This window comes from Armigeres subalbatus, chromosome 3 (genome assembly GCF_024139115.2).
Source record: "Armigeres subalbatus isolate Guangzhou_Male chromosome 3, GZ_Asu_2, whole genome shotgun sequence".
In the NCBI taxonomy this organism is placed as follows: Eukaryota; Metazoa; Arthropoda; class Insecta; order Diptera; family Culicidae; genus Armigeres; species Armigeres subalbatus.
The window spans coordinates 322,368,630-322,392,858 of NC_085141.1; the positions used below are offsets into that span (position 1 = coordinate 322,368,630).

The 24,229-nt window shown below is 36.7% G+C and overlaps 1 protein-coding gene across 4 annotated transcripts in view; it reads left to right on the forward strand.

Moving 5' to 3' along the window:
• LOC134225470 (dnaJ homolog subfamily B member 6) overlaps window positions 1-23,302 on the forward strand; it is a 431,651-nt gene extending 408,349 nt beyond the window's left edge. For 3 of the 4 annotated variants that reach the window (XM_062705565.1, XM_062705566.1, XM_062705567.1), the window contains 6 exons: window positions 6,949-7,359; window positions 7,420-7,529; window positions 9,034-9,324; window positions 10,170-10,385; window positions 10,457-10,727; window positions 22,486-23,302. In XM_062705565.1, the coding sequence (XP_062561549.1) occupies window positions 7,295-7,359; window positions 7,420-7,529; window positions 9,034-9,324; window positions 10,170-10,385; window positions 10,457-10,727; window positions 22,486-22,591 (1,059 nt within the window). In that variant the 5' untranslated portion in view covers window positions 6,949-7,294 and the 3' untranslated portion in view covers window positions 22,592-23,302. The remainder of the gene's footprint in view (window positions 1-6,948; window positions 7,360-7,419; window positions 7,530-9,033; window positions 9,325-10,169; window positions 10,386-10,456; window positions 10,728-22,485) is intronic. The other variant, XM_062705568.1, reaches the window with a different exon arrangement.
• Window positions 23,303-24,229: the final 927 nt, after the last annotated feature.

Sequence of the window (24,229 nt, forward strand, 5' to 3'; positions counted from 1 at the left end):
GTAAACCAATAATTCAACAGAGTGTTATTTCAAAATTATTCATCTTATATGACTGAAGAACTAATTGGAGTTATTCAGAATCATTTATCAAAGAGAAATTCCGGACAAGAGGACAAGAAGAAAGAAATGTTTTGTCCTCCAAAAACCGTAGGTCGCCCGATGGTGCTGGCAGAAACATTAGCCTATAATCCGCATTTTGCAGACTATAGGCTAACGTATTGAGTCATATGATTGACGGTAATACAGTATTGACCAGATTGTCACTCCTCGATTTTGTCTACCCCCGATTTTGTCACCCCAGAAAAATTTAAAAAATTTAGTCGTTCTTTTTATTTTTGCACATAATACCGCAAACAACAAAGATTTTCATGAAATAACTTTCACCGGCTGTGGTTTATCATGAAGTATTTGTATTTCTGTAACTGTCCAGAATTATGTAAGCCGTTTCGACAAGAAATTATGGGTTCCGTTCACGTATTTTGTCTTCCCAATCATTCATATTTGTAAAACAAATTAAAACATTTAAAATAAAAAAAATCCGATTTTGTCACATTTCTTATTTTATTACCCCAAAATTCACCAGGAGGCGATAAAATCGGGATTTTACTTAACTTTTTAGCAAAATCAACATCACTATACTGCCGTAATCTGAAAAAGTGACGTATACGCCATTTTCCAAAAATGGTGTTAACGAGTACTACTCATCGAGCCCTTTAACAGAAAAATGGAAAACATGCATGTTGTAAAACGGCTGTTACGTCACTTTTCCAGATTACGGCAGTATACAAAACATTCGATTTAGGCATCACAAAAATTATTTTTCAGAATTCAAGGGTTTTTACACGGGTGATACGTATCCAGTAAACCAAAACAGCTTAAACCTCAAAATCTGTTTCAATTTCCGTATGAATTTATGAAAAAAAAAATCGCATTTACTCTCCGAAGATTTTCCGCAAATTATTTTAAATGAATTTATTTAAATGTAACAAAAAACAAATAGCAAATTTTATGCATAAATTCCTATTGGGACTTTCGCAAGAATGCTCAGAGGATTTATCGCACGAAAGTCTGAACAAATTTCCGCTGGAATTTTGGGAGAAATTTTATGTTCGGAGCTCTGCGAAACCGCACCAAGCACCGTTTTAACTTACAGACTTGTAATATTTTGTTTTTTTTTTATGAAAACAGACAACAATTCATATAAATTTTTTCGCACACTTTTTTTTGGACATCCTCAGTTATAGGTGAATTCGAGAAGGATCCAGTGGTAGAGTGCGTTGCGAGAGTTTGGGAAAAAAGTCGTCAGAAGCGTTTATTTACATTTAAAATAAAATTTTTTAAGTCCCTTTTTCTCGAAAAAAAAGTCACAATTTTTAACTATTTTGAAACTTTTGACTATGTTCCGTGAGCATAGTCGTGAAATGGGATTGAAATGGAAATTGAAAAAATTGAAACTTTATCCGTCGAAAGATGCTTTATTCACGACGGACATGTAATGACGAATTAAAAAAAAATTACCACTTAACGGGTGGCAACTAAAAAATTGGAATGAAAAGAATGGCTCGGGATAAAAAAATACAAAGAAGTACAGTTCAATCTGATATATGTTATACAAAGAGTCTTCAAACTTAGACTAATGAATATTGGCATATGGTCCGTTGTTCGCCGTGCGGCGCAGCTTAGTCTTGCTGGTAAAACATGACCGCTGTACGGATCTACCACTTCGATTTTTGGAATGCTGCTACTGATCCTGCTTATGAGTTGCTTCGTCTCTTCGTAGGGCCACAATCACCTTTGTATTTCTACGACATGTTATGAACAATGTTGGAGGGAAAGTGTGTGTGTGTGTGACAATTCTAAGGATTAATTCTAAGGATTGATTCACTTAAAGTAATATTTCTGTGAAAGCATTATTATTCTGAAAGAAAAGTATTGAAGTAATTCCAATTTTTTAGTTGCAACCCGTTAGTACTCCTTGACCCGAACGCTGTTCGGAACTTCTTCGTGACTCCAGATTCGCTGTGAATCTCGGTGTTGTCATTAGATTTTCAACAGCGATTAATTGAAGAGGTTTTGTGTCACAGTTTATGATTGGGTATATAGTAATGAAAGCAGGATGGGCACAGCGGATTGAGGATCTAAATATATTCACAAAGCCAATAGCTGACTCGGCTTAGTTTTAAAAACCTCTTTTAAAACTGTTAAACTCTACACTTTAATAATTGATAAAGTTTAGAGCTTAGCAGTTTTTATAGAGGTTTTAAACTGTTGAATATTCAGATTGATCTTTTTAATTTTAGATACATTTCCTATTGTTTCGGGGAAATCATTAGTGAGCGAGGGCTTGCTCTAATGCTCATTAGTACATACCCAAAAAGCACACGGCTGCGCGGATTTTTACCGAGCTGCAAAAATAAAAACTTAGTGTGTAAGGGATCCCCATAGAAAGATTAATGTTTCCGAAAGGAGTCCGTAAGGTCTCTCGACATCTGCTCAGATAAATACTTAAGAATTTTTCAAAATATATTCTGATTTAAACAACTAAAACTGCATAAACTTTGGATATTCCATCAAGGAAAATCGGTAACTTATTGGTTGGTAGTTCGAACTTCTTGTTTAGGCTTTTTGAAGTCCTGAAAAAAATCTTTAGGTTTTTAAATAATTCTTGGGTTTCAGATTTATAAACTATGTAAGTCGAATTAAATCTATGTCTAAAAATTAATTATGTAAATATCTGTCATAAAAAAGGGATATTTTTTAACACAAGCGAAGATTTTCCGAATAAGTTCGAATCCATAATAAACATAAATGCACATTATTCTGTATGACTTGCCTCAAAATTGTGCTTTTCCAGAGGTGAACTGCGCGAAAAATTTAAAAAATAATAAAAAGAATCAAATAAAACAAACTTATCAAATTTCACTTGTCAATATCCTTTTCATCAGATTCGTTGATTAATGATTTGGCAATTCATATTTTCTTTTTGGAATTTATTGCCCATTCAAATTGAAATTTTCGAAAATAATTTTTTTCAGCCTTATGACCTTTCAATAAAAGTCTGTCACTGCAAATTAAATTACAAATCACTATTTGGTAACTTTTTCTGCAGATGATAGTCACTATTTGGTCCCTTTTTTCGCCAGTAAAGGTCACTAAAGTCACTATTTTGAGCAGCATTGATCGCTACCAGCCCTGTATATATAACTGAAATGATATCAAACTAATAACACGTTAAGTTATCCTTATTATCATTTTGATATTCAGTTATCAGTCATGGGATTAACTGATAATTGAATAAAAACAAATTTTATTATCAATACAAATTTGCCATTTTCTTTAAATTTTCGCGTCGTTCAAATATCGTACTAAACATTCTATTCTTTCAAACAAACTAACTTGTGGGAGCAACTTCCCTATGGACATATTTTATGGTGAATGGTCATCCCAACTTGTTTAACAACTACCAAAACTCTACCATATAAAACTGCGAATCTTTCTTTAATCAGATTTACCATACAGATTAGGATTAAGGTTTATCCAGCTTTCCATTCTCACCATAATGGCGGACGCTAAAAAAGTGTGACAAGAACTGTTTCTGAGCTGAAATGTTCGTCTAAGCAGACGATGATTTTCCCTGTTACCAACGATATCTATAGATTCTTTTATTTTCTGGAATTTGCGCAAGAGTTCAAGTTTTCTTATTTGTTTTATACTATGCTTATTGAATTTACTTTCATTTCAGGTGTCGTTGAATAATGAAGTATATATGTATCTGAGAACCATACGATGTAGGAGTTGAATTAAAACTTAACGTGGACTTGCAACTCCCGAAACATATGATCCAAGGGCATGTGCTCATTCAGGAATGGTGAATACTCTTGACTAACCGCCTACTTTGCAGGACAACGTCTATATATAAAATGAGTTTGCACATGATTTCTGTCTTATTTAAATTCTTAAAAAAAAATGATTGTTCAGTTTTTCTATTATTAATAGTTTTGGGCCCCCGTTTTGGTTTGTTGGCATTAGAATGTTATATGGTTTAAAAGTTTTCTAGAATCTGTAAAAAGTACAAATCAGATGTTCCCAAAACGGGGGAGCACTGTGTTTCAAAAACTAACAGACAAATGCCATAACAACCAAACTAGCAACCGCATCTTTGTTTGAGGAATATCATGGATACTAGAAATACCGCACGAATACTATTGCTGGTCAATGATTAATACTATCGCAAAGTTTAGAGTTACTTGCCCCTTGAGAAAACAAGTAACTCACTGCGACATACAAGATTTTGGTTTTGTTTGAATAAATCCTAGCACTGAAATCGATTTACAGTGTTGCACTGCTAGCAACCTAATGATTGACAATAAGTGAGAAAAACTAACCTGAGGAAGATCGGGAACGATTGCCTAGTATTTATATATTTATTTAATTGGTTACAACTGAAAAAAAGTGTTCAATAAAAGGACGATGAACTGTATTTATCCTAATTGATTGTCGACTTTCTATTTTGAATTAAATTCGGTTTTCATTTTTGTTATGTTAAATGGTAATTCAACCAAAATGATAACAATTCTAGTTATCAATATAATTTGATAATAAAGTTTGTTATTAATAAGTTATTCTGCTTTGCACTATGTCCAGCCAACTGTTATGGTCATGGCATCATGATTTGATTATAAATAGTCTTCAGTAAATTCAAGATTGTAGGAAGCGTAGTGCTCTTCTCTTTGCTCCACCAGAAAGCGTAATTGGGTGAGTGCCCAGAGATGTCGCTGCACAATCACGTGATTCGAGTTCGAACCCCAGTGAATGCCAACATTTTTTTCAATGCATAACGAAGTCGGCAAAGAAGATTTAACTATTTTGGTCGATAAAACAGTGATGAGTGATAACTAATTGATAACTAAGTTAGTTATTTGAGTCAATAATATGTATAACAATATGTGTTATCAACTTGGTATCAGTGATAACTTAATTTGTTTTCATTTAGTTATTTCAGGAGCAAAATTCTGGTATCATTTTTGTTATGTTGGCTGTTAATTCAGCCAAAATGAAAACAAATTCAGTTATCAAAATGTCCGATAACCGGATAATAGAATTTGTTATCAATAAGTTATTCATTTTTGCTCGGGATATATCTAGCCCCATATGGCGATCTTGCCTCACTTTCCCCTACCCAAAACTAACAAGCTTTTCAATTTTTTTATAACAAATATGTTTTATTCACAAACATATATATTTTGATACATAAACATATTTTATTTTGAATTGAAATGGAAATATTTTAATCTCTGCTTGATACATACTGCAAAAGACTTTGGGAGTAGAACATTTATTACGTAGGGGATCTCTCATAGAAATATTTTTTCCATAAGGAGCAAAATGAATGATCTATTGACATCTGCTTCGATATATGCCTTAGAATTTTCATAAATATATACTGATGACAATTTAGACATTCGAAACTGCATTAAATTTGGATATTCCATAAAAAATCGTGATTTTTTAAATTTTTTATATTATTTTGAGTTTGACTTATTGGTTGGTAGCTCAAACTTCTTGTTTAGGCTTTTCGAAGTTCTGAACTAAATTCTTTAGACTTCGAAATGATACTTGGGTTTCAGATTTATAAACTGTGAGACAAATTAGATCTATGTCGAAAAATTATTTAAATAAATTTCTATCATAAAAAAAGCCATTCACACAAACAAATCGAAAAAGTTCGATTATTGCACCTTATTTTGTATGACTTGTCTCAAATTGTGTTTTTCCAGTGGTGAAAGCGGCGGAAAATACAAAAATAAATATTAAAAAGAATAAAATAAAACCAACTCATCAGATTTCATTTGTCTTAAGACGAACTATTCCGACTACCGTCATTACCTTTGAGGACGAAATACGTATAGTTGTAAAAAATGCAAAGTAATGGAATTAAATAATTCATAACAAGTCGAGACATTCCATAAAACAAGCACTCAATTTTCTTTTCATCGGATTTGTTGAATAATGTTTTGACAATAGGTCATTGCGCGCGGCAAACCTAACCTCACTATTTTGACAGGTACTGGTCCTGTTGTTTACGTTTCGGACTTAGAATTTTTTTGATCCAAATTAAATCTGCATATTTCACGATGTTGAAGACATTCCGTACATTCCGCATTCAAATATTGGTAATTATCGATAAGCTTAGGTAATTAACGATCAGAAAATCCAAAGAATGATAGAAGTATCTCAAAATTAAAATAAAGTCGTCTGTAAACAACAGGACCAGTACCTGTCAAAAGTCGTGTGTGACGTCACTGTGCAATGGAGTATAGAAGATTTTTATGGAATGAATTGCCCCTTCAAATTGGAATTTTCGGCCAAAAGATAGAGGGAGACTTCATATAGAAGTCAATTTTTGTCACTGCAAAATGAAATCAAAAGTTATTGTTTGGTCACTTTTTCTGATGATGAAAATCACTATTCGGTCCTTTTTTCCGCCAGTTTTGGTTACAAAATTCACTATTTTGAACCGAAATTTGGTAATTCTTTTACTAAAATTTCATAATAATTTTTCCGATATCTCGGTAAAAAACCGAGATTTGTCGAAATTATTGCCGAGATCCCGGCTGTTCGATTCTCGGCAATCGTAAAATTTCGAATTTCAAGTGTGGCAGTATCACACAACTTCGGTGTTTTTCCTCCACTCTTAAAAAACACATTTAAAAAACAATGGTTTTGTAAAAAAATATGTCTATTATTTAGAGGTCTTGCGCGTTCAGAGTAGTACAAAGGACCGACTTTCTTTCTGGTTAGGAGTCTTATTTACCTAATCATTAATCCGCGGTGCGTAGTTAGCTTCGAATTCGCGAGTTGTCTGTTACACCGCCAACAATTACAAATCGTAGTAACACTCGACAAGTATATAAATAACATGATTTTGTTTTCCTTATTCCATTGCAGATTTTGAACTCGCCATATAAAAAACAACAAAAAATCAATCGGAGCGTACGACAAATTATTTCCAGTGAACTTGCACCAACTTGATAAACGTGCATTATTTTGCTTCGGACTGACACGACGGTGCACAATAGCAAGCAAAATCACAATGATTGATCTCGTCTAGGAAAGCAAACCCCTGTGTTGATATTTATACTAGTTTCTAATTGTCGGTCACCAGCCACATAAAGGTGACCAAGCTTGGACCCGGCGACAACATTGCACGCGAGCGGAGGGCTAGGAATCAAATTTTCTAGCGGACACATCCCGACAAGTAGGAAAGAAAAAGACTAGCACATACACATTCAGAATGGTGGATTACTACAAAGTATTGGAAGTGCCCCGGAACGTATCGGAGGCCGAAATCAAAAAAGCGTAAGCAGCTAGAGATGCCTAAACACGTGTTAAGGTTTTACTGATTTTCCACTGTTTCAGATACAAAAAACTAGCGCTACGATGGCACCCGGATAAGAATCCAGATAATCCAGACGAATCGAATAGGCGATTCAAGGAGATCTCAGAAGCATACGAAGTACTTTCAGATGGTGAGTTTTTATCATATTTACAATTAAGAATCCATGGCTGTAGGATATCAAACGAATTGTGGGGAAATTGAAGTGGAATAAACCTTTACAAAAAAGGGAGAGAGAAATTGAACATTCTCATCAAACATTTTTCAGCATCAAAAAAGACCTATAGCTATCCCAATCTCTTTGTTACCATGTACTTCGTACAACCGAGACTTCATATTTTGATAACGTTATTTGGTGGCAGGTATTGCAGTTTTACTTCCATTCAGCCAATCATTAAAGATTACCTTCTTTCGCACCGTTCATCAATTACTCAAAGCGCTCCATTCATTTGATAAACAAATTTTGATCCATGTCAGCCTTTAGAATTCGTTTTCACTCTTCCATCAAACAGCATTCTCTCACGCTCGCCGCTAAGTTTTCTTATTGAAGGATCACCAACAGCTATCGCTTGAGTTATACTGCCGCGATTCGCATAAGAGTCCCATCTCAATTTTTGACGATTTTGATTTTTTTCTAGATATAAGTCTAAAATGATCTCATCTTTAAGAAAAACTGATAAAATAATAGGCTTTGTTCTAAAAATTTGAATATCAAAACTCACTTGTGTTGTCCCATCTTGCTATTTATTCGCATAACAGTCACATTTCAGATTTTGGTCCATTTAATAGTTCCACAGCAATGTATACAGATAAAGAATATTATGCCAAATTTTCAGGAAGATTGCAGGTTTTATCAATTTATTTGATTTTTTTTTAAATTTCTCCATGTAAAACAAGTTTAAAAAATTCAACAACATATTACTCAAGTTGAAGAAAACTGACATGGGACGCTTATGCGGTCATCAGATCTATGTTGACCTTTCTGGGAAGTTAATTGTTTAGAATGATTTTGAGCTATAACAAACTAAGGAAAATACATTTCATGTAAATGTCAATCAGTTTAAATTTTTAGAATTACCGTCGTCGGGGGTGACAATGGGTCGATGGGGGTGAGAATGGGACACTATTTCAACTACATACAACGCTTAAAGAATAGATTTAATGTATTTGAGGACAATAAAACTGAATTATAAGAGACCCTTTTGAACGACTTTGCTATCCGACCTCCAGACTGTTGGTGAGGGCGCGGTCCCATTCTCACCCCAGACCCATTTTCATCCCCGGCGACGGTATACGCATTAGATTCTGGAGAATTGGATAGGAAATGTGGCACGAAGTTGAATCATATGTAATGCATGAGAGAATAAATCAGAACGAGACTGTCAATTGGTTCTCTAGTCAAAACGAGTTTATTAGTTAGAATTTAATCGAGAAATGTGGAATATTCTCTGTAATTTTAACAATTATCTATTGACAAACACAATCACAAAAAAACAAATCCTCCTGACTGATACATTGACTCATGTCCCTAATACAAACCACGCTGAATCACAATCTCTCTACACAGAAAGCCCAAACAAACGAAAAAGCTTATATAAATCAACAGTGTGTCTAAATCTCGTTCGTTCTCGTCCCAGCCTATAAACGACACATTTACGACACCCGAAACGCACGGAAGAGCGCCACTGCCGGAGAACGGTATACCTCCGGGGGCGGTGGCGGCATGCGTGACAGCAGCAATTACTCCGCCTATACCAATCGGGACTACAGCAGTGGAAAGTACGGTAGCCACTTCGACCATTGGTCCTACGGGGGGCGGCACGGTACCGGCGGGACACGGTCCTACGGTGGGTCCGGGGGTCGCGAGAACAGCCGTACGTTTTCCTTTCGAGGATTTTTCGAGACGACGCCGTTTTTCCGCTTCTTTGGTAGAGTAGAACAGAGCGTTTTTTGTGCAACATCCATCACAATGGTTGAAACCTTTGGGGTGGCTGCACTGATTGTGTATTTTTCTTTCTTCTGTTGTGATTTATTTTATTCAGTTTTTCATCTAACCCATTATAAGGAGAAATGTATTCTTTTCTCTAATGTACTTTTTGCCAATGCTGGCTAATTGTACTGCTGATAAATTAAAATATTTTACTGACATAAACCCTGCTAAAGCTGTCCTCCTCGCTCTAATTGCTCTAATCCATTTATAAACGTTGCCATTGAAATGCTATAATACGGTGTTACATGCGATATAAATAAATTATAAAAGCGACATTGTGTAGTTCATTGGTTAGGTACAATTCATCCGGAAAACAGTTCTGTCGTACGTTCTCCCTAAAAAGCTGATGTGAATTTAGAAATATCGATTCAAAATAACCTGAATGCGTCCACTTATTGACTTCTCCCGCTTTCTGATAATTTGTTAAAAGCATAAATTGAAAATTCGAAAAAAAAATTAAGCTTGTCGAACCAATGATCTACATCTGTTACGTCTGTGATACTTTGTGATTGATTCCCCTTCAGTCGCACCTTTCCTCTAGCCGTGCCATAATAATCATCATTGTTCTTGCCAACGATGCTAATCTACGCGTGACTTCTCTAAAATATATGTCACAGTCATACTACCAAGAGCAGTAGTTCAAACTGGCTAAAGCCCCTTTTCTGCAGTGATCGCATTTAATCTAAAACATGTTTTAAATTATATTGTGTTACTACTAAACCATCATTCTCAGGACATCTGCAGCCGATATTCTAAATCAAACCCCGTTTTAAACATTCACAGAGAAAAAACGTCGCATATATGACCAATACGGCAAGGAAGGTTTGTTGAACAACGGTGCTGACCGATACCACCAGAGCAGCCGACACCGGCGGCACAATGGCGGTGGCATCCATGACGAATTCGACATCTTCGGAGGATTCCCGTTCACATTCCGCGACCCGGAGGAGGTATTCCGGGAGTTCTTCGGTGGATCGCCGTTTGAGGAGATTTTCAGGGGTACGTTGTGTGTGACCGAGTAATGTTCCAGTATTTCCAAAACTAACTTCTTGTTTTTTATTCCCAAACAGTGACGTCCCACCACAATAACGGGCGCCGAACGAACGGTGCAGCCAATGGACAGCGACATTCCCACCCGCAGAACGTGATCAGCTCGCCCTTCATGTCCCCGTTCATGAGCTTTAACCTGATGGACGACTTCTTCAACGCGGATCAGATGGGACACCGGGGCGGTGGTGGCGGTTTCACCTCGATATCGGAGTTCAGCGTCGGTAGCGGACCGGTGAAGCGAACGTCCACCTCCACCACCTTCGTCAACGGCAAGAAGTTGATGACTAAGAAGTGAGTAGTAGTTATTAGATATGAACACAAAAGTCGAATATTCTAAACACAGTTGTTTATGAATCTCAATTGAAAAAAAAATGACGGTTTTTATTCCATCATTTTCATTATTTGTTTTACCAATGATATACCTACTTGCCTATACCTGGTAGACTTCAGCGTCATTACAACATTCTGGCGCATTGCATCCATTAAATTCACCAGATCACCGAATTCCCCTGCGTCTATCCGTAAAAGAGGTCGATTCCTTGAAAAAAATTGCATTACGCTATAAATGTCTTTTTCTAATTGGCATTACATATCCCACTGGGACATTGCCGCCGCAGCTTACCCGAGCAAAGCTTGAGAGTAAATCGATAACTAAATTTGTTGTTGTGAAATCGCTTAATTTTGATAATTCAGGTTGATATCCTTTTGGTCGTTTTAACGGTTAAAATAACAAAATGTATAGCAGAAAAATCTTACTGTGACATCAAATTGAAAACTATTTCTGCTGTCTTTGAGAGCAAATCGAAGACTGATTTTGATATTGGTTTTGGATAACGAAATAAGTACCTACCCGAGCAACAGTGTTCATTCAGCACTTCCACGGTTATTAACTGCGAGGTTTCTAAGCCAACCATTTTTGCATTCGTATATCATGAGGCGAACACGATGATATCTTTATGCCCAGTGAAATCGAGACAATTTCCAATCCGAAAATTGCCTAACACCGGCACCGGGAATCGAACCCAGCCTATGCATGGTCACCCTATACATGGTCTTGCTTTATAGTCGTGCGTCCTACCGCTAGGCTAAGAAGGGCAATACTCATGAGCAGCTCATGAGTCGCGTTTGTAGTTCTCTATCTCGACTGGTCACTAGCGTTTGTTGTTTGATTGGGAAAATTCCGAGATCACTTAGTCACAAAGTGGGAGAGGGATTTCGCTGTCGGCGTTGAAGTCACTTGCAAGTTTGCATGATTGCATGTTCAAATAAGTTAAACTATTAAGGCTCCTCCAGACCTAAGCGATTTCATCGCCGCGACGGCGACAAATAGTCGCTGCGATTCTATCTTTGGGTCGCTGCAAGCAATTTGGTATTTACGCTTCCATATTACCGACGACAGAATCGCTGTCGCCAAGCGATAGAATCGCGTCGCGACTGTCGCATCGCGTGTGTATGGGGGAACCTTTAAGTTATTACGAAATCTGAAGTCCACATGAGTTTTTTTTATCTTTGTTTTCGTGATTTTTTATTATTTTATAAGTTAATCACGTATTCCCATGAGTGTTTTTTCAGGCAAAAATGGGCCTTCCAGTCTCAGGGAAAACGATAGGTAGGATTTTCGAAAACTGTTCAGCAGCATATAAGCATAAAAGAACATGGAGACGCATGGTACATTTGTACGATAATTCATCTTGTGACTAAACTTTTTATGCAAATTTCATCACATCCGTAAATAACAATAAATGAACAAGTGTGCAAGCATTTGTATGGAACTAGTATTATGTGAAATCTGAACCGAATTGCATGTTGGAAAGTACATGTTTTTGGTTATCATGTCGAATACTGCGTTCAAGAAATTATTAGAAACATTATTCCGAACAGTAGGTTCCCGGGAGTCTTTTTAGCGATTTTCAAAATTCTTTCACTGTTGTCTTATCCACCTCATCTAGTTTCCTGTAGTTTGTTATGACTCTAGGTATCCTTATTTGCTAGATCAGCAGTACAGAAGCTGTCATTTAAAATGAAGTAAATTTCGAAAATTCAACGTTAGTAAAATTTACCGACTTCGTAACGGAAATCATCCCAGCATGTTCCTGAAGGCCCAAAAACTCTTGTGTATTATGTGCTGTCCAAATTAGTTTGATGCAGATGTTCTAGGTTCTCCAAATTGTTCTGAAGTTCAGATCAATTGGTTTGAGGTTTACTACGCCTGGTATCCAACCGGTATCAAACCCTGTTATCAATCCAAAGTTTGTGCTGGGAAAAGAAAATTCATGCAACTGCTGTCTGCGGGTGAAGAAAAATATTGTCACAATGTTGATGTACATTTTTTGGTATATTGCCTCGATGTGTACGGACGGAGTACGAAATTTAATCGAATAAAATGTGAATATTCGAACAAACATAGTGTTATACTGTACTTTTCCTAACACTATTTATTAGGCATGCTGGGTTTCTTTCGGTAGGATACCAGAAATTGTGTACCGCTATTTCCATCAAAGTTTATGAACACAAATCTTCATATTCATCCAAAGTTTTGATAGTCTGCCGAGACTTGAAGGAAGTTAGTGACGACGAGCTCCTAGAAAAAAGATAAAAATCAAAGTGGATAAAAACGTGTCATTCTGGGAAGCCAAGAAAAAAAAATAATAAAAGGTCAAAGCTCGAACACTTACGCAGATCAAGTGAAACAACTTAATGAGGAAAAAAAAAACGCTTTAAGAAATGCTTAGAACTGACATCAAAAACCAGTTCGAAGTTAAGTTGAATGAATATAAAGAAGAAATAAAAAAAATGAGCAATGAAAACGAGAAAAATATGGAAACCATAACAAAAAGCACGAAGCACAAATTCGAGCATTTGGTATCAGTTTACAAAGAGAAGAAAACAAATCAAAAACAGTCGATAACGATCTCGAAAGTCTAAAAAAAGATGAATTATTATTTGCGAGCGTCTTCGGGGAAATGTTACACGATTAAAAGACTATTATTCTTCCATTTATTTCCACTAATTAATTTCCCTGCCCTTTGGTTCAGAAAGGGGAAGGGCGCGATGTGCCAACTTGGTCGAGGCAGATTTCAAGTGTGAACAAGTTACTACATGGACGTCCTAAAGTGCCTGAATGAAATGTGTAGCGTGAGGAGCCCTTGAAGATGTGATGTTGGATCAGTATCTTGATATTATTCAAAAATTGTAATGTAAATTTTTATTATTCACAGTTTTGCCTTTCTCGTATACTAAGTATTTTTAAGAACACTACTATTGCCGTGAATCGCATATCTGTCCCATCTTCGCTGGGTTTCCTATTCATATGGGACAAATATGCGATTCACTATAGTATATTATATTTAGAGTTTTAACTAAACTACACAATGTCAGTTTTTATCACAAACACAATGTCGGTTAAATTTTAAACGTATGCTTATCAGTATTTTCAGTACATTCAAAGTTAATTGCCTATATGCCGGGTATTAAGCCACCCGGAGTGGAAATTAATTACTATGTCTGAAACTTGGTTATGCATATGTACAACATGTGATAGATTTAGTTCGGAAAAGGTATTGGAGGGTAACCGCCCCTTCGGTGGGGTTTGATCCCACGACCCCAGTTCGCATGACAGGTGCTTTCCCTACTAAGCTACGAAGGACCTCCGTCGTCCACCGCAGCTTAGCGGGTACTGATGAAACCAAATTCCCAGCACCAGGTACCAGCCGATCTCTCGCAATACATTTTCAGAACAACCAAGTAGGATGAGTATTTAGTATTGTCCGGCTCCTACACACTTGCTTCATCAGCAACGGCGCTCAATGAAGTAGGGTTGTGTGAGGTTGTGCCAGTTTGGTCGTCAGATCCCAACACGACCACACAAGCGAAGAGAGATCGCCACTCGAGATCAGTACATTCAAAGTTAATTGCCTATATGCCGGGTATTAAGCCACCCGGAGTGGAAATTAATTACTATGTCTGAAACTTGGTTATGCATATGTACAACATGTGATAGATTTAGTTCGGAAAAGGTATTGGAGGGTAACCGCCCCTTCGGTGGGGTTTGATCCCACGACCCCAGTTCGCATGACAGGTGCTTTCATTTTCCGAACTAAATCTATCACATGTTGTACATATGCATAACCAAGTTTCAGACATAGTAATTAATTTCCACTCCGGGTGGCTTAATACCCGGCATATAGGCAATTAACTTTGAATGTACTGATCTCGAGTGGCGATCTCTTCGCTTGTGTGGTCGTGTTGGGATCTGACGACCAAACTGGCAATAACCTCACACAACCCTACTTCATTGAGCGCCGTTGTTGATGAAGCAAGTGTGTAGGAGCCGGACAATACTAAATACTGATCCTACTTGGTTGATATGATGTACAAAAATACATTTGAGAGAGTTAGTTCTGAAAATGTATTGCGAGAGATCGGCTGGTACCTGGTGCTGGGAATTTGGTTTCATCAGTACCTGCTGTTGCGGTGGACGACGGAGGTCCTTCGTAGCTTAGTAGGGAAAGCACCTGTCATGCGAACTGGGGTCGTGGGATCAAACCCCACCGAAGGGGCGGTTACCCTCCAATACCTTTTCCGAACTAAATCTATCACATGTTGTACATATGCATAACCAAGTTTCAGACACAGTATTTTTAGTTGATTCGTGATCCCAATTAAAAACTCAGATATAATAATATTCATAATTTTTCGCGTGTAGTGAGATTGTTCTGGTTAAAATTACAAGAACTAATAATGAACCATTCTGAACGGCCGTATTGAGAGTATCACCCATAATATCTTCTCTGCTTAAGTGACAGACGCCTGATGTCGGATTATCTGATTTTCCTCAGTCTCTGGTGCTTGGATTCCCGGGGGAAGCCTTGGAATATTGAGTGTCCTCCGGAAAGAATCTGTGCTCCGGATGACATGTCTGCTTTTGTGGGCGGGGACTCTGGCGTCGATTTGGTGGCGCTCCCACGCGGGCCAGCGCTATCAGCGGGCAGCAGAGACACTCGCGTGCGTGTTAATGGTGTTGGTTTGCATGGAGGAGCTGTTCGATTCGTCGAGTCGCCGTTTGGTTTTTTGTTTGCCGAAGTGTAAGGGTAGTTTGGAGAATTTGGTATTGAAATGATATCCTCAAGCATTTTTCTAACATCCCCTCTTTTCGGATATGTGATCTTGATGCGATGGGTGGGTTTATGCCATTAGCACTGAGATGGCAACCAAAGACATGTTAAATATTTTTGTTTAGTGCCGCGTTACATATCTGGCATTGACGCACTAATTCAACGCATGTGTATGAGATCCAACGGACATCGTGTCTTGGAGCCTTGAATGGTAGTGCAGTCAGGCAGAGCCCTTTTTCATCAGTGATAATGATGTGAGTTCTCTTCTTTTCGGCAATACTTTTCTGATGCGTTCCCTGTGACGATGAGTCGTAGCCACGCTTATATTTAGCTAGCTAAGCATTTATTGATAAACAATGTATTAAAGACATTCGTAGGGAATTGACAGCTGGATTCACTGAGTACAAGTTTTTTTAGGAACGTGGTGCCAGTCTTATTTTGTTATGTTTCACTTCGAAGAGCCATAATTAAAATGCCACACATTATAATGATGGTATATGAACAATCTTATGACGGCTTCATTCTCGATAATTTTTACTAATAGTTAGGGAACAGGCGTGATGAAGCTCTTCTTTGTCACTGAAAAGCGAATCCTATAGCTGAAGCTGACTCATAACTAATCAGTAGTACATTATAGATAATAACAGATAGTTTGAAATCGAATTATACTGCCGCTAACCGCCTGGGCCTCCATATACAGATGTGCTCGACATGCGGTTAGTGGCAGTATAGCCTTAGACTACCTTGACACAATAAAATGTACGAACAGTTTCCACTTTTTACAAGACATAACTTACATTGAGTTTGATAGTATTGACACAGAACAAAAATCATGAAGAACCAATAATGTAGGCAAACAAAGTATCGTCTAAGACGAGTTTAGTACTCTCCATTTAATTCCACTACGTTCTGTTATCTTTGCAGATACGTATTTCGACCGTAACTGTGTGGTCGTCTTCAGTGTCTCGTACTTGAATCTACTCGAGACACGGCGTATTCCCGATCAATAATGCATAACAAAATTATAACAAGGGGAGTTATTTATTTCAGAAAAATATTGTAACAAAATGTGTTATAAATTTTGCTGGTTAGTTGTTAAAATAACAAAAAATATATCAAAAATACCTCTAGCCATAACACAATTAAAAAAGAGGTTGATACCTTCATATCAACATTATAACAAACGTTGATATATTTTTTTCTGTACAAAAATCTACTTTCAAGGTAATTGCCTACATCACGGATAAAAATCTGGTACGCTACCACGACAGATTTCCATCCATAATGTAGGCAATTAACTTTGTTCCAGCTATGTATTGATACCGAGCGAGTTCAAGTTATAATGAAGGTGATTACATCCGATTTTGTTTCCAATATCTACAAAAAATGCAGGCAATTATTTTGTGAAAATATTCATAACTAATGCTGTTATAATTTTGATATGAAATAAAACTGGCCGAACACACATTTTTATCGAATTATCTAATTATAACACACGTTGTTTTAAATAACAATTGATATATAATTTTGTTATGCATTCCTGATCTGGTTAATATGCTGGGTTATTTTGGTTTGCTACCAAGATATGACCTGGTAGACTAATTGGTCTGAGCTTTAGTATAATTTGGAGAGTCTAGAACATCTGCATTAAAGTAATTTAAACTGCACATAATACGCAAAAGGCCTAAGGACTTGAAAGGACATGCTAGGGTGATTTCGATCGGATATCAGGCGTAGTTGACCTGGTAGACTAATTGATCTGAATTCCAGAACAATGTGGAGAACCTAGAACATCTGCATCAAACTAATTTGGACTGCACATAATACGCAAGGACTTTAGGGCCTTCAGGGACATGCTGTGTTGATTGGTAAAACGTTCAGTCACAAGATGAATCATCGCACAAATGTACCATGCGTCTCCATATGCTTTTATACTTGGATTCTGTTTTACACGAGTTTTTTTTTCGCTCGTAATAGGCTTCATTTTGCCACCAAAATCTTTGCAACATGTTAAAAAAAAAACAAAATAATTCAATGAAAAGTCACAGTAATTAGAGTGGTAAACATTTAGGATTCAAAATTCAAAAAAAATTGAAAGAAATGTAAATCGTGTAAAAACAGAATTCAGTGTATCCTGCTGTAATTTTTCAAAAATCCTATCTATCGTTTCCCCTGGGACTGGGAGGCCCATTTTCGCCTGAAAAACACTCATAGGGACATTCAGATATCGTATTTTAACTTATCTGAACATGCAATCATGCAAACATGCAAGTGATTTCAACGCCTTTAAAGCGATGATTCCTTCCTTACTTTATGACAAAATAATCTCTGATTTTTCCAATCAAACAACCAGTAACCAGTCGATTTTAGAAATCGAGAACTACAAATGCAACACATAAGCATCGCGAATACAAATTTACTGTCGACCAGTGTAATGCAAAGTTTTCCAAAGAAAGATACTTTTCTAGGATGAGTAACATGAAAGTTTGATAAATTTACCAATTTCAGTGATGTTCCGGATTTTCCGGGAACTTTCAATGGTCACACAAGTCCATGAGAAGGGGTCACAACAATCATTGGTAGGCTCGGAGTACAACAGTTTTTTAATAGACTTTCTTCTTAAAATAGTTTCGCGAGTTCCCGATCTTTTGGAGAACGTCCAGTCCAGTATTTAGTTTTAAGTAAACGGTCATTGGGGTGACCATTTCACCTGTTGACAATAAATAACAATACAATAAAAAAGAAAAAAGAAACAAATTTATTTGAAAAAAAAAAAAAATGCGTTTCATCATCAGGTTTTTTTTTTAATTTAACTTATTAACCTTTCTAGTGCAATAAAAAATGACACATTGTGTATTAGCGGATCAAAATGACACCAACTTCAAAAGTTCAACTGACAAAAGTTAATTTTCGAACCAATTTTCAATGTTTTGGAACCAAATTGAAAATATGGATGCAATTACAGACTGGTTTTTACAATTTGGCAATGCTGGCTTTCAGGAATCGGGTTTGAAGAAACATAGATTGTTAGGCCACTTTTGGCGTGATTTCTAGCGTTTTTGGAAATTTTGGAAATGCTCTCCAATTTGCGTAGCAACAATCCATTGTCTATTTCCATGGATCAATACAATTCCTGGTTATTCCACCGTCCGATGTCCCTCCAGAAGATAAAAATATTTATTTATTGTAAATCGGGACCTATTTTTCTGAAACTCCATAAGTCGGTATGCAAGGGACAATCGACTCACGGAAATATCGTTATGTGAAATACTCAGAAGAATCTTGCACAGTTTAAACAACTACAGTCGCCTCTACACATCTCGATATTGAAGAGACCATCGAGATAAAATCCTAGGAGATAAGGAGAGATCTAGAAATGGACGGAAAATTTATATGGGTACTAGATTGAAAAAAGCTAGGTGCTATGAAAAACGACAACAACACAAATGTCATCTCTTCTTTCGGAGTGTTATAAGACGTACTCTTTGAGGACAGAAAAACACAGTACTCTTCTTTTTTGGAGAAAAAGGTTGTACGTACCCTTTTTTTATATTGTTAGTACAATTTTGATTTTCTTATTTACATTGCAAATTTCCTCAGTTTGTACAAATAAAAAACGCTAAGATTGTGTAAGTCGCGATTTGAATTGAACATATTTATTATTTTCATGATACTTAATTTGATTAATTATTTTAGAGCGTCTTAGAGGAAATGCTACAAGGTTAAAAGACTATTATTCTTACATTTACTTCCACTATTCACTTTTTATGTATCAATATGTTTTTTTTTCGATAAATTTAGATATCAAAAATTTAAAAAGCCAGCACAATCAAATTAAATATGACACAAATTACAAATCCTAATTACAAACTGCATGTCGGACCGGAAACATGGTTACAATCATGCGTTGGAATTGGGAACATTTTTTAAACGTTCCTTCTCATACTACAGACTGCGTTCATTCAAGCTGGTAAACCTATTCTTCAGCCTCAGGTATCAGACAGTTTTAAACACAATTCCATCCCACAAATACGAACAAAAAATAAACCTTTTAGACTCAAATTCCGAACATGACTCATATTCCAAACACTGGCGTTTTTATATCCTACAGTTCATAATTCCATCGGTTTTCCGTACGGAGGATCAAGATTACAACCAAATTCAACATCAATCCCATGGAAAGGACCACGCAAATATTGATGAAATTCTCATTTAAATGCAGGTGTTCGGAATTCGAGTTATGTTCATGATTTGAATCAGAACGCTACAATATCGAACTTGAATGGTAAATTTAAAAAAAAAACATGGATTGTACTCTTTTGTACTTTATTTTCACTTTTTGTGAATATACTCTTTTTAGTCAAGCCGGATCTGAAAACACTATTTCGGATGTGATTGTTATTGTCCAAAGGTGGTCTAGTTGCCTAGAAATTTGAATACATCGACATAGAGAGAGAAAATCTTGAACAAAATATGAACAGAACACATCGAGATAGAGAGATATCAAGATAGGGAGGTTATTGAGATGCAAGAAGCAAAAATGTACGTAGGTTGAAAGGACCGAGCAAACCATCGACATAGGGAGAGATATCGAGTTGTAGAACAACGAGATGTAGAGAGTCGACTGTATATTCTGATTGCTGCATCAAACAACGTAGATATTGTTGTTTGAATCTTCAATGTTGTTGTTTCAATGCTTGTTCACTGCTCTATTCAATTGAACATCAGTCTTGCCACACATGATTGAAAAATTATTAATATCATTCTTTCAACAACCATTTCATAACTATGTCTGAAACTCGATTATTCATATGCACAACATGTTATTGATTTAGTTCGGAACAGGTATTGGCGGGTAACCACTCCCTTCGATGGGCGTGGGTTGGGATCTGACGACCAATTGACACAACCTCACACAACCCTACTTCATTTAGCGCCTTTGCTGATGAAGCAAGTGTGTATAGGTAGGAGCCGGACAATACTAAATACTCATCCTACTTGGTTGGCATTTGTACAAAAATACATATGAGAGTTAGTTCTGAAAAATGTATAAAAATGTATGCGAGAGTTCGGCTACGTGCCCGGTGCTGGGAATTTGGTTTCATCAGTACCCGCTAAGCTGCGGAGAACGACGGAGGTCCTTCGTAGCCTAGTAGGGAAAGCACCTGTCTAGCGTACTGGTTTCGTGGGTTCAAACCCCACCGAAGGGAGCGTTTACCCTTCAATACCTTTTCCGAACTAAATCTATCACATGTTGCACATGCGAGGTGAACCGGCCCAGGGCCGAAAACCTCACTAATAAAGATAGCAAAAATAAAAATAAATATTGCACATGGATGCCTCTCACTTCCCAGGTAACTAGTTCAATTTTGCTTCAGTCGTTTTTTTATATTTTTTTTGTTGCTGTCATATTGCCGATAAAGTAGTTTCGCAGCATTTTCGAATGTGAAAACAACCATGAATAGGTGTCAGGCCATTTGACCGAATGCCGTTTGGCCGAAATGTCAAAAAATTTGACCTCAGATTACAAGTAGGGGAAGTGCCTAATTCGGCCAACCCTGAAAAATGCATATTTTCCAAAAAAAAATATCGATCAGTTTCAGCTTCGTCCTTCTTCCTTCTTCCTATTTTCTTCTTCCTTCTTTTTTTTTCATTCTTCCATCTTCTTTTTTCCCTCTTCTTTCTTCCTTCTTTTTCTTCTTTCTTCCTTCTTCCTTATTATTCTTCCTTCTCCCTTCTTCCTTCTATCATTTTCCTTCGTCCTTCTTTCTTTTCTTGTCTTTCTCCTTTCTTCCTTCTTTCTTTTCCCTTCTACCTTCTTCTTTCTTCCTTCTTCCTTATTCCTTATTCTTCTTCCTTCTTTTTTCTTCCTTCTTCATTTTTCCTTCTTCCTTCTCGGTTCTTCCTTTTTACCTTTTCCTTCTTCCTTCTTCCTTTTTTCTTCCTCCTTCCTTTTTCCTTCTTTCTTCTCCCTTCTTCCTTCTTTTTTCTTCTTCCTTTTCCTTCTTCCTGTTTCCTTCTTCCTTTTTCCTTCTTCTTTCTTGATTTTTCCTTCTTTTTTCTTCCTCCTTGTTTATTGTTTTTTCAGAGATAATCTTGCTTCGTATACCTTGCTACTCGCTGTCTTACTTATCACTTTTCGTTTCTTGCTTCCTACTACAAACCTTTCTTGCTTCTCACTACTCACTCCACACACTTAATAAATGGCATTCGACCAAACGGCATTCGGCCATATGACCCTAAACCGTCCAGAGTATCAAGGCATCAAATACCTAGTACATCATTTTGACTAAAACAAATTAAAAATTTATTCATGTGAATTAAAAAAATGCATGATTCGAAAGAATGTTTACGATCATTCAGTAATTTGCCTTCGATCATTTAGTAGTTTATCAATAACACATTCCAGAAGCTGAATTTCAAAATAAGTTGTATGATGGACTTTTAGTGAGAAGGTTTCTCTGCCTAATGGTTCGTTGTTTGAATTCCACTAGTAACGGAGTTATAGCTACGTATAGTTTCAGTAACTTAGACTAAATGATAACCAAATTCCAATCATTTAGATTAAGTTACTGGAACTAGCGCTCCAACTCCGTTATTAGTTGAATTCTAATAACGAGCCATTAGGCAAAGTTGTAGAAAAACCTTCTCACTAGAAGTCCATCATACAACATATTTTGAAATTCAGCTTCTGGAATGTGTTATTGATAAACTACTAAATGAATGAACGTAAATTACTGAATGATCGTTAACATCCTTGATTTGAGCTTAGGGTAAATATTCGTAATTACCATGTGTCTTACAGAATTCGATAAAAAAAATGCCATCGGAGTACAGAATAAATGTCTTTACATTTCATTTTCTCTCATTTATGTTGCTTTATGATTACAAAATATAGAACAAACAATTAAACTTTATTTTTACTTTACTTCCAGGGTGTACGAGAACGGCACTGAGACGATAATGTCCTACGAGAACGATGTACTGAAGTCAAAGACTGTAAACGGAGTCGCTCAAGCTATATCCAGTTATAACCACTAGGGCCGCTGCAGCTTTAGCACTTACTGCAAATTACTATTACTACCACTACTACTAGTACTGCTAGCACTATCTGTTGCATCAATTTTGCTCGAGTAGGAGAGTCAGGTAGGACGAGTGTGGCGGCCGCAATTAGCATTAATTGATAACACATCCCTTATTACGTATACATCAATAACAACCAAGTAGATTAGTAACCCCGAAATGGAGCAGGCACTGCGCTGTTGTATGAGGCAAATAGGCAGGCATATTTGCTTGGCGTAGGTGCGGTCATTTCCGTTTTTCGAGGGATCTTTATTTTTGAATTATTTTTCGTGTACAGATTGAACCAGTCGGGAGTTGATGCTCCCAAAAGTCTGCCATGATACCAAATTTTGCAGCAGCGGAAATTTGTGACATAAGTTGTTAGAAAATAATGCTTAGGATTAGTTTACACAATTTACACCTTCCGAAGGTCACGTCGAAGAAGTTATTGTACTGATGATACATTCATACCCAATGCCGCACATGCACTTGGAAATGCCCCACAGTAACAAAAAAAAAAAACAATCGAACTGAGCAAAATTGAGGAGAACTAATACAGAAAAAATAATTTGCTGTGTAAAATATTCGATGCTATCTAAATGACGAGATATAAAAAATCAATATATCCCAAATAGCTTTAGAATGTATTCACTTCGACCGTAAGAAGAGAATAAAAATATGTTAAAATAATGTCATTTCAACTTTCATAGCTACATTCACAACATCCAGTCTAATAGTCACGTATTGGTGTACTTCGTACGATCTAATTAATCAAAAAAAGATGCGGGGAACAAACTGAAAAAGATTTGGTACTGCCAAATCAAAATTGAAACGTACCTATTTTTGTAAGACACATCAACTCATCAAAATCAAAACGGAAAATATCATTGGATTAGATTGAAGGGGGAAGGTTGAAAGGTGATCCAACAAACAAGTTTCAAAATGACCTCATTGATTTTGTAAACCAAGATTCAGAAGTCAAATCTACCAAACCCGCAAGCTTACAGCCGTTAGAAACCTCTTATGATGGTGGTATTAGTTTGGGGAATACTTGGAATTTCCTTACAAAAAAATAAGGTCGCTTTGAAAATTTGCTCTTGAAGAAGCGTGATTGCCGTCGCGATGTTGTCGATATTGTGCTTAATTATCGTGCTGCGTTGGAATGAAAACATAAACTGAGTCATGTATTCAGCGACTCGACGACATCATTGCGTTACAGTTCCGTATAGCATACGATTAAGGACGGGACGTATTGCGACGTCAAATAAGCTAGCCTTCCTCTATACTGAACCAGTTCCAGTTCCTCGAATGTCCGTTACCCAAATACCCTATTCAGATTTTTGTTTTCCAAAAATGCAATCCCGCAAATCCCTTGAAAAATACGATCACCATGTGGTACAGCGATGTGATTACGGCTCTGATAGCACGTGTCATTTATAATGCAAATTAATTTCTTTGATTTATGTAAACCATGGAGGATGATCATTGCAGATTATATTGTCCAATAAGCATGTAAAAGGCATTCGGGGAAAAGTAGCAAAGTTTAGGTAGGTGGTCAATAAAACCTAATATGATTTATATTCGTCAGTTTGGTAGAACATTTTGTGAATGAAGAAC